This window comes from Labrus mixtus, chromosome 2 (assembly GCF_963584025.1).
Source record: "Labrus mixtus chromosome 2, fLabMix1.1, whole genome shotgun sequence".
In the NCBI taxonomy this organism is placed as follows: Eukaryota; Metazoa; Chordata; class Actinopteri; order Labriformes; family Labridae; genus Labrus; species Labrus mixtus.
The window spans coordinates 27,938,115-27,949,135 of record NC_083613.1 but is presented as its reverse complement, the minus strand read 5'-3'; the positions used below and the strand labels follow the sequence as shown (position 1 = coordinate 27,949,135).

Here is an 11,021-nt window from a genome sequence, read left to right as displayed (position 1 = left end):
GTTTAAAAGCCTTTAAAGTGTGGAAACTTACGACACGTTAAAGTTGACGTGTGTGTGTGGCAGGGTGCTGCAGCCCTTTCATCTTTGCAACACTTATATCAAGGACTGTTTCATATATATATAAACAGTCGGAACAATATATTTTCCTGTTGAGAATTGCAAGTCTTCCTATTAAGTTAGAAAATCTTTGAACAGACGTTATCTGATATAAACACTTCAATCACCAATTTTTGTATTACTGCTATTGTTCGTCTGAGTCTTAGATATTTTTTAAGGATTATTTTGTTGGTATCAGCACTGACACTTAGTTATCTTATCAGGACTAGTATTATGTCTAGCCTTGTATGGTCGTAGAAGATCAATTAGTTTTTTGTCGTTATAGAGTTATAAGTAAGTGTGGGCTTGTTTTCATATTCAGGGTAATGGTTTAATAATGCGCTGGATATATCTGTCCTATGGGGGTCAACGGGGAACGATACTCATGATCACTTTAAAAACAAAATTCACAGTTCTGTAAAAACAATGTAATAGGTTGACATGCAATACAGGCTAATTCCTCAGTCTCTATTTGAGTGAATTGGCAGATCATCTGAATGTAAGACCATCGTGTTCCAGGCAGACGCACGAAGAGCAGTTTTAGTAATCATTGTCTCGTTAGGATGTCTTCGTTCTGTATTTCATTTGCTTATATGGAAGGGCCCACCGCAGTTTGTATTGATCCATTAGGTGGCCATCAGCTTATTGATCACTCGCTGACCTGATTGATGTGAAGTTTAGCCAGTGAGCAGATTGATTAAATGATAATTATATGTTTGTGTGTGTGTGTGTGTGTTTTCTGCAGGCGGGGCTGTGGAAGGAAAAGGAAAGGGACACCCGTGAAAGTCTTTCTTACACACACCGAGGAGGAGAGTTTGCCTGAACACAGCTTCAATCAAGGTGTGTGTTTTATCTGCATGCCCTGCATGTCCGCCATCGACTGTGTGTGTGTGTGTGTGTGCACGTGTGTGTGTGTGTGTGCGCATCTGTCTGCGTGTCTATGTGATTGGTGTGGGGGTGGAGCATGTGCAAGTGAGTGTGACCTACTTAGTGTGTGTGTGTGTGTGTGTGTGCGCCTGTGCCTACATATGTGCTGCAATGTGCACCTGTGTATGTGCTCTAGGAGATGAGGTGATGACCTTTGAGTGTGTGTGTGTGTCTGTGTGTGTGTGTCTCCCTTCACACTTGTATGTAATCCTTTTATACGGACTGTTTCTGTGTGCTCTCAGGTGATCGTAAAGAAGCTGCAGAGAATAAACGGTCCACACTCGATGGACCTTTCTACAGCACAGAAAATGCCCCTCACAACTGGTGAGTGGACAACTATGTTGTTTCATTATACTAGAATATATCCCGGTCAGACGTTTCCAGTATAACTAAATGTGTTCAAATACAACAGCTCTGAAATGGATTTTTATTTAAGATGCTTTTAGTGTATCAGTTTTTGTTGACACTGTTGGTGAGTTCAGGTGTTCACACATATTTATTCCGACCAATAGAAAAAAGCAATGTAACGTTATGGAGGGAATCAAAAAGGATGTGTTGTCTAAGGACTGTTGTAATTGTAATATTCACCTTTATCTCTCAGTGGTCCATCAGAGCAGACTCATGGAAAAGTCTCCTCAGGATCCAAAACCAGCTCCTGCTCTGCCTCCACACCCGCTCCTCCTGCTTCCTCAGCACCAACCCCAACACCACTCCCCGCTCCTGCCCCGACCACAGTGACGTCATCTCAGGCCTCGTCTCTGACTCCTGCGTCCACGGCCCCAGCTGCCCTGACGGCGTCTGCTCCCGCCCCGACTGCGAGCTCCTTCCCTCCCTCCCCAAACTGCCGCATCCGAGAGGTCCACTGTGGCAGCCAGGTGAGGCTGGTCGTCATCGCCATCCGAGACATCACCAAGGGGGAGGAGATCACTGTGGACTACAGCCTGACAGAGTGGGGAGAGAATATGGTCAGTACTTGGAACCATACACTTTGGAGCTTATACATTTTGTATTTATATAAACATAGTAAAACAAAGACCTGGCCCTGATATTTTCAGTGCAGCTGTGTAGATATCTTTTTGAAAATATATAAAGAAATAGAAAAATAGTCAGAATTTAGGGACAAAGACTTCATGCTTGACTTATTATCTTGAGAAAAGATTGATGTGATAAACATCAGCAGTCTGCACCAACATTTTACCCAGCGACATAGAACTTATTGCAGCTTTAGGGCCTTATATTTTAAAAAATGACCTGTTTCTTGTAGGTTAATTTTAAAACCCCTCACTAGATTATACAGACATTTAATCTCAAATGTCAGTTATAAAATAAATAAAAACTTCTTAGCTTGTTCCTCTGTGCAGACATTGTTCTCACAAGCATAAAAATCACTAAAGTAAAGAACATGTCTCTGATGACTTCAGATAGAAAACCATAGTGTTTTCACACACAGTTGATCAGCTGCACACACACACACAAACACGTATTAACACTTAACATTGTGCGCACACACACACACACACACACACACACACACACACACACACACACACACACACACACACACCTACACCCACAGTTAAGCAAGGCACGGGGTTACCATGGTGATGGCCGAGCTCCAGCTCTCTCTCTCTACCTATAGTGCTTTAGCAACAGTAACCATGGTAATCACATGACATCTGTTCCTTTAATGGATTTCATTAGATTTGATCAATTTATTTAAGAAACAACTACCCAAGAATCAGTTTATGGAAATGTAATCAACAAAACCGAGAAACAGACATCAGAAATTAAAGTGATATCACAGTTTTTTTTTTTTTTCAAAGGTACGTCTATTTCTAGTTTCTCTATGTGGCTTATTGACTTCTGTTCTGTGAGCTTGTTTCAACCTGATTGATAAACCCAGAGATGATAAGTTGACAAGTTTTGAAACTGTCTTTTTTCCTATCTTTTGTTTGCCTTGTTGGTGAGATCTGGAGTCCTAATCGACCTCTGTAGAGTCCTCCCGCTTTCTGAATGACAGCTGCGGATAATTGTTGATGGAGAACAATAATGAGCAGTGTGTGCCTGTTTTAATATGACTGCTGTGTGTCCCACAGGGTTTCCGTGGTACTGTGTCTCCAGCTCAACATGACTGTAATTCTGACGCTGAAATGGGCAACAATATCAAAAAGGTAAGAGTAAGAGCAACACTGTCTCCTAAACGCTCACAGTGATTGAACCTCTTTCTATGTATAAATGTAGATGCCCTGTGCACAGCACTGTCAGTCGTTATAACTTGGTGCAGGTGATGGCAGGAAACATCAGCTTGACAGAAAATAAGAGGAATCACCGCATACAAGAAGGCGTAATTGCTCCTTTTTGTTACGTCTTAAGCATTTGGCACCTGGCCTCAACCTAATGAATTTTTTCTGGCAATGTTGAAATCCATAATTGTACTCAAGTTATATCTGTCTTTCCTTTAGTTTCCAGACTTTCAGGGAACAAAAACCCCAGTTTGTTTATCAGAAAGAGACGACAGAAGGCAGCAAACTGTTATTGTAATCTAATGGCACATGTTTGTTAGAATGATATGACATTATGTTTACAAATATGACTTAAATTAAAGTTTCATTTCAGTATTTTATCTCTTTGAGGATGTTTACTGCCTAATGTATATCTAGATAGATTTCAAACTTCAAAGATGGTGAAGACAAAAACTTCCATAATCCCAAACTACTTCACAATGTCATTGTAACTGTTACTAATGTATAATTACTTACTTTGTTTTTAAGAGGCAGCAAATAAAAAAGAAACAAAGGGTCACATTGTTGTATAGACAGCAACAGGCTGATTTTTTTTTTTCTGCACAAAAAAAGGAAAAAAATCTCCAGAAAGTACTGACTCAGCAGCACCACACTGCTGATAGACACAGTAATCTGCTAACTGCATCACATTCAACAGGGTAAAAAAGACTGAATGTTTGATTGGTCGATATGAATATGATACTGCTCTGTAACCGCGTGCTGTGTAAATGGGGAAACTGTTTTGAAAACACATGATTTACTTTTTTGATCCTTACCAGAACTTAAAACAACATCTGTGTGCTTGTGATGCAACACAGCAGGATTTGAACTTGCTATCCCTCTGCAAAAAGAGTGGTGTTAAAACAAGTTCTTTATTTCTTTCCCACAGAAAAAACAAACTCACTGTATGAGTGAATTGTCTGATACTTGATTCTGCTCTACAATGCATTTCACAGAAGTGTCACTGCATTACATTAAATAAATCACTGACTCTACAATAAAAGCAGAGCAAATATTTCTGCTGTCATGATACTCTGCTGTATCTTCAGGCTGCCTCCTGCCTGTCCTTGGTGGACAACTACATTGTTGAACACAACATCCACCATCAAGCCCCCCCCACACTTCTTTCTACATCATTGTTCATTAGTTGTAGGAGTACTAAAAAGTCTCTGTCAAGTTAAACTCCTTAATAGTAAAACAAGCAGCGCCATCTGAAAAGGCTTAGACACATCGTGTTGTCTAAACTCTCAGCCTTCTGTGGAGACACTGCAGCAATCATGTATTACCCTGTGTGCAAAGCAGATAATGAACTGTTTATTGTCTTTCCGGTGGTGCTCAGATGTTCTTACTGGTGAAGCAATGTCAGTATCAACTGTTTGAAACCAATTGACGGAGCCAAACTGTGACATTGCGCAGAAATCTTTGGGGAACAGTTATGTGACGTACAGAGTGTATATGCAATGCCAGTGACTGCTTATGGCATTTGACTTGTTATAAACGTTTGTCAAATAAACTTAGAAGAGAGAAAGAGAAAAAGTAAATTAAGGTATGAAGAATATACTTATATTTATAGCATTTATTTATATTTATAGCATCTCATTAATCCAGCCGTATATACCTAATAATTCACTTTTTTTAGTCTACATCTGTAAATTTTGTAATTACTTGTACATAGCACAGATTCTTGCACTTTCTGCTTATTTGCACTTCTGGTGAGATGCCAAACCTCATTTCGTTACTCTATACTTGTATATGTGTAATGCCAATAAAGTTGAATCTCATCTCATCTCGAATGAAGAAACCAAAAATGCATCTATTTAAAGTAATCTAATAGTTTAGTTTTTCACAACAAATATCACTTGAATGCACCTCAACCTTGTCAAACTTAAAAAAATTGTGTTAATATTGCGAAAAATGTCTGGAAAATATAGCATTTTAATTGTGACACTTTCTCTTACTTCCAGGAGCCAGATGAGCCTCTCCCCCTGACAGCCCAGCAGCAGCAACGGCAAAGGCAACATCAACGACAACAGCAGCAGGAGTACGTCACCCCTTCATGGTCTCTCTCCCCCTCCTCCTCCCCTATCTCCCACTCTGACGCCAGTGATTCAGACGCTGGAGATGAAGACAACGCCAGCCCCCGCGGGCGCACGCCCCGCCGCCGTAAGAAACGCCGTGGCACTCCTTCGAAGAAAAAGACCCCCCATCGGACCCCACCTGGTCGACCGATGCCTGTCTCCTCTGCCAGCACTCCTCATCCAAACCGTCCACTTCCTTCATCCCACCCTCCATCGCAGTCCTCCCCTCCCTGCACGTCTTCCTCCTTCTCTTCTGCAGCTAAGCCTGTGTTCAAAGCTCCGGCTCCGCTGGGCTCCAACAACACGAGCAGCATCAACATAAACGCCCAAAAAGGAGGAGTGTCCATAGACTCCATGCGGCAAACATGCGAGTACTGTGGACGCCACTTCCGTTCTCTTGGACGTCACCTAGATAAACACCACTCCCACCAACCAGAGGTGTGCTCAGCCCTCGTGGAGCGCTACACACAAATGCCCCGCCTGCATGCACAGAACACACATCCTACACCAGCTCACACACACACTCTGCAGCATTCAAAGTCGTCGCAAGCTATAGGGCACAGCCACAGTTCCGATCTTCCAAACAGCGGTGTCCAGGACCTCTCAATGTCTCCGCCCACTCTCACAGCGACAAACCAATCCCCTTCCGCCACTGGAAGAACCTGCACCCCTCCTTTGCTTACCCCTCCACGAGGACAGAACGCAGTGCCAGTGTCTGTGTTAAAGAGGAGCCCGCCTCCTGTGGCAATGTCACAGTCTAGGAAGGGGGGGATAAGGAGGTTTAAGAAAGAAAGAGCAGAGGATGAGGACGTAGAGTTTGAGGAGGATGAGAATGAAGACGATGTGGAGGTCGTGGAGGTGAAAAGGCTCAAAGAGGAGGAGGAGGATGTTGAGTTGGTGAGCCCTCAGTCCTTCATCAGCAGGGCAGCCAAAGACATGGATCCAACAAAACAGGAGGAAGATGAAGAGGAGGAGGAGGAGGAGGAAAACGGAGTGATGGAGGTGGAGGATGAAAGTGGGGCAGAGGACAAGGAAAAGGACTTGCTGAGGTATGCTGAGTTCTTTGACTGAACGTTTGACAGAGAGATGCTCCTAACTACATTTTTTTATTAAATTAATTCAGGGAAATTGGTCATGAAATCAAGGGCACAAATCAGAGTTGCAACTAAGATGGCTAATTCATCAGTGAAATTACATACTTTCTGTCATATGGAAAATATATCTGTCTGTTTCCTGGAAGAGACAAATGAATGTTCATCTTTTATCTCTTTTTTTTTTCCTACAGTGGTTCAGGGCGTCACCATTTGCTGCCACTCCTCTCGTCCTTGTCCTCCCTTGTTCTGTACCTTCGTCGACTGCAGCACTCGGCCTTCCTGTCTCTGTCTCGGCAGCTGCAGTCGGCTGAGGCATGGCGACTTCTCTGCCACTCCAGCTTGGCGCTCCTAATCCTCTACAACCGACGACGTGAGTGTGAGGTCTCCAAGTTGTCCATTGCTGAGTACCATGCTCGTGTCACTCCACAGTGCCCAGTCCCTGTCCCACCTGGTGCCCCTCCGGCTCTCACCCCACTTGAGGCCTCCCTGTCCCCCTTTGAGCGCCTCGTGCTTCCTCACCTCCCTAGAGTCGGGGTACAGGGTAAGCGTGGACGAGTCCAGCCCCTCATTCTCCCCCCTCACTGCGAGCCCTGCCTGGAGCTCCTCCTGGAGACACGCCAGGACGTTGGTGTTGACCCTGCAAACCCATACGTCTTTGCTCGGCCCTATCACTCCCCTGCCACCCCGCTGCGAGGCACCGACCTCCTCCGCAGTTTGGCCCGTTCAAGCGGTACCCGCAATCCTCGCGCTCTGACCCAGACCAGGGTCCGACGACAAGTAGCTATTCTGACCCAGCTGCTGCTCCTAGGGGAGGGAGAGGACCCTGGGCAGCCTGGAGGAAACGCTGTGGAGAGACTGGAGCACTTCCTGGAGAGAGAGTATCATGTGACACAGAACTGTGCTGGGATTGGTCAAGACCCAGGCCTGATGGGCAGAGTGGGCCGAGTTGTGCTTTGTGGAGAGAGAGATGGAGTGCTGTTCCGAGGGATGAGCCTGAACCACATCTGCCTGGAGCTGGATGGTGAGTTGGATTGCAGTTAAACAAAATCCATATTAATAGTTGCTTTTCCCAACATCAAGCTCCCTGCCGGAAGAAAAGTGTTTATTTTAAAAATCATAATATGATCTTTAACGTGAAACTATGTGAAATTGTGGTATCTGATAGGTGCATTGACTGCAGTATTATTAGATACATAATATCACCTTTCAGGTGTTCGCAAAGGCCAATACCTCTCGGGTAGATCTTTTAGAGAGTCTTTGAAAGGTGAAGTGTCCCAAGTGCACTATTTACTACAGGGGTGCCTCAAGGGTCAGTACTGGGTCCCCCTGTCTTTTTGTCTGTCTTTGTTATTTTTGTTATTCTATACTAGTTTTAAAAAAATCTTTTAGAAATGTTTCATGTGGAAGAATTCGGAGAGAAGCGACAGATTAGACTGATCAAGTTCTCTGCTTCCCTCTTTTGTTGCCTCCTCCCTCATTGCCATCTTCCCTTTCTCACCATCCATCCAGTCATGTCAGGAAATTCTGCAGACTCGTACTCAGAGGGAGAATCTGATGGTGAGCAAATGAAGGAGAAGCCAGATCTGGCCGCCCCTGCTCCTGCTCCGACCCCTACACCCACCCTTTTGTATGTGAGGAAGGGCAAGAACAACGGGAGGGTTGGACGACCAAAGAAGCTCAAGAACGCCCAGCTACCCCCTCTGCCTCTCACTCCTCCTCCACCTGCAAATCGCAAGAGAGGCTCAGGTCAGCCCGCATCAGGTGTGTTTTGGTTTCAAGGTTAAGACTAATACAGGTCTGCAACACTTTGATGGTTAATGATTACACAAATGAAAATGACTAATTCCTAACTACTTAACAAATTGATATAAAATTTCAGTCATTTTTAAAGCAAAAAAAGTCTCTTATACTGGTCCCAGATCTTAAAACTGAGAAATTTGGTGTCAACATTTAAAGACTTGACCATTTTTTGATGAATTGTAAAAAGTGTAGTGTAATTTCACAATTATATCCAAACATTTGAAGATAAATAAATGGATAGAATTGCACATGTAAGAATGCACCTGCATAAAATACATACTGTATATATATGATGTAATTTGAAGGTGAAAATAAGAAGTACTTAAAAGAAAGAATTAACTGATTAGAATTTTTCCTGACTGTGAAGGCTATGAAATAGTTTTCTGACTATTTTTACAACAGTCTTTTTTTAAGTGTCTAGTTTTGAATTTTACTGTTTTCAAAGCACACAGGGTCAGGTTCGGGGAGATAGAGAGTAGGGGTATGGGATCAATTTAAGGTTTAACTACCCTTAAGTTGAACAACACATGTGAATCTCATTCATCCCCCTCTTTTGTAGGCAAGCGAGGCGTCCTGAAACGACCCTGGTCTGAGGCGGAGCGCGCTGCAGTTGAGGAGCACCTGACCCAAAACATCACAGAGCTGCGAGTCCCCGCAAAGGCAGACTGTGAGCGCTGTCTCCAGCAGTGCCCCCTGCTGGTCAGCAACCACCGTGACTGGAGAGCCATCAAGTTCTACTGCCACAATCGCATCCAGCTGCTGAAGAAAAACCAGCGGCGTGATAGTGACCCCCTGCCCCTCGCTGTCTGCTGAGAGGTGGGGGAGGGTGGTGGTGTGCGTGTTGTGTAGCAGCAGATTTTCAAATGGTACCCTGTTGTCCAGGAAATGCACTAATTTTGAGTGATTGGTCCTAAATTTCACAATATTCTTTAGCATATTTTTTTTTATTTTAATTGACTCTAATTTGACACCTGATGGCGTTTTTGCTTTTAGCCATACAAGAACAGAAATTTAAATATTTATTGTTTTGCTGCTCCACTTTAAGGTCTTAAAAATTACACTAGAGTCATTATGGTGCTCCTGGTTTTAGTGTTACAGTTGTTGAAAGCAGTGCACTGGGACAGGTGCTGTCTGAAACCGCTCTGTTTGGCTCTTGCCGTAGCCTGGGTTGTGTTGTATATGGACATTTTTTCTCTCCTACCAAAATGGACACACTAAACTGAAATGTAAACATGGGGAGGCAGTTGAACCTTTCAGTGTTGTTATATGAACGTCGTGAAGTAGCATTAGTGTTGATGCACTTGGAGACGTTAATAGGACAAATGGCCTGCGTGGGCCACACTTTTCTAACTAGTAGTTATATTAAGTTATACTTATTAGTTATAAGTAGAGTAGGAATAACTACTGCTAATAGTAGAAGAAAAGCAAGAGCTTTCCTACAACAAGCTAGTTCATACAGCTAACTGTGCAATTCCGACTACGGTTTCAGTATATTTGGACCTTAATTTACATGTAAGGTACTAGTTGAATGAATAACTTACTCTTTTGCAGTTACTATGAAGTTTTCTTTTCATTAAATGAAAAACAACGTAACGATGGAGATAATTTCCCTGAGTGGGAGTTGTGATTTCATGAGCGAGACAATTAAATGGCCTCTGAATGTTGTGAAGTTACTTTTAGATACCTAAGATGTTTAGTAAATCGCAAAGTCCACAAACATGAAAAGTGTTTGAAAAACTTGTTGGCTCAAAATGTCAACGGTTACCTTATTCCTCCGAGTGATGTGTTCTCATTAACCCATTGTTCATGTTTTTTTGTTTGTTTTTTTACTTTTCAGCCTGTCGCACATTTGTTATTCAAAGCAGAAACAAAATGTGCTAAAGGCCTATAAGCTGGATATCACTTTATGTGTGGAGAGGAGACTTTCCTTAGTTGTGTTAAAAAATTCTTAAAAGTGGGCATTTATCAGAGAAGTGATTGTTCTGTGTTTCCATGTTTGTTGCCCGTGTTGTTGTTACTTTCCCAAATGGCGAAAGCTCCTCTGGACCTTTCCACACCACACTACACGGTTTGCAGCTTGACCGGACTTTTGGGTTTCTCTTCAGTGTTGCTGAAAATCTGAGTCCATAGGACAAAAAACTCCACGAAACCTCAAGACAAGATACTTGAAGTGATTTTAACCTTTTTCTTCATCGTTTGTTCTTTCTTGCTCTAGCCTAGCCAGTTACATTGTACATAAAACAAATATATTATCAATATGCTAACTGGTCGTTTGTGCTTGACTATATGTAGCTTTTTTCCATTTCTGAGTTATTGCTATCTGTACATAAGCCTGTTTGTAAATACTCTTCAGAGAAACAAAGGAAAAACACAATGTATGAAATGCCTTGGTTATTGTGTTATGTTTTTTCTTTTTTTTATAAGTCTTATAAAAATCTGAACTCATTTTTTCTTCTGTGGTTATTTATTTATGTATTCATTCCATTTGATTAAAAAGTGAAATATGTCTTCCACGTGCAGTTCACTGATAAAGACACTAGATGGAGATGTTGGCTCATAAGCCATAAAAAAGGAAAGCAAGCCTTTTTGGATGTAAAGCCATTATAAAGTTCCATGCAAAGATGTTATGATTCTTCCATAGGTTAAATGAGCAGCAGAATATTTTAATCAGCCACTGGCCTTCTTTGTGGTGACTCAGCTAGCTACTCATCACACAGTTCATACATATATAGATCTTCCTCCCT

At 42.6% G+C, this 11,021-nt stretch overlaps 1 protein-coding gene across 2 annotated transcripts in view; it reads left to right on the top strand.

Moving 5' to 3' along the window:
• LOC132991230 (serine/arginine repetitive matrix protein 1-like) overlaps positions 1–10,722 on the top strand; it is a 17,458-nt gene extending 6,736 nt beyond the window's left edge. The window contains exons 2-9 of one of the 2 annotated variants that reach the window (XM_061059911.1): positions 842–936; positions 1,266–1,347; positions 1,625–1,988; positions 3,120–3,194; positions 5,273–6,432; positions 6,669–7,498; positions 7,987–8,223; positions 8,837–10,722. In XM_061059911.1, coding sequence (XP_060915894.1) covers positions 842–936; positions 1,266–1,347; positions 1,625–1,988; positions 3,120–3,194; positions 5,273–6,432; positions 6,669–7,498; positions 7,987–8,223; positions 8,837–9,090 — 3,097 coding nt within the window. In that variant the 3' untranslated portion in view covers positions 9,091–10,722. Of the gene's footprint in view, positions 1–841; positions 937–1,265; positions 1,348–1,624; positions 1,989–3,119; positions 3,195–5,272; positions 6,433–6,668; positions 7,499–7,986; positions 8,239–8,836 lie in introns of both variants that reach the window. The other variant, XM_061059900.1, reaches the window with a different exon arrangement.
• The last annotated feature ends 299 nt before the right edge of the window (positions 10,723–11,021 follow it).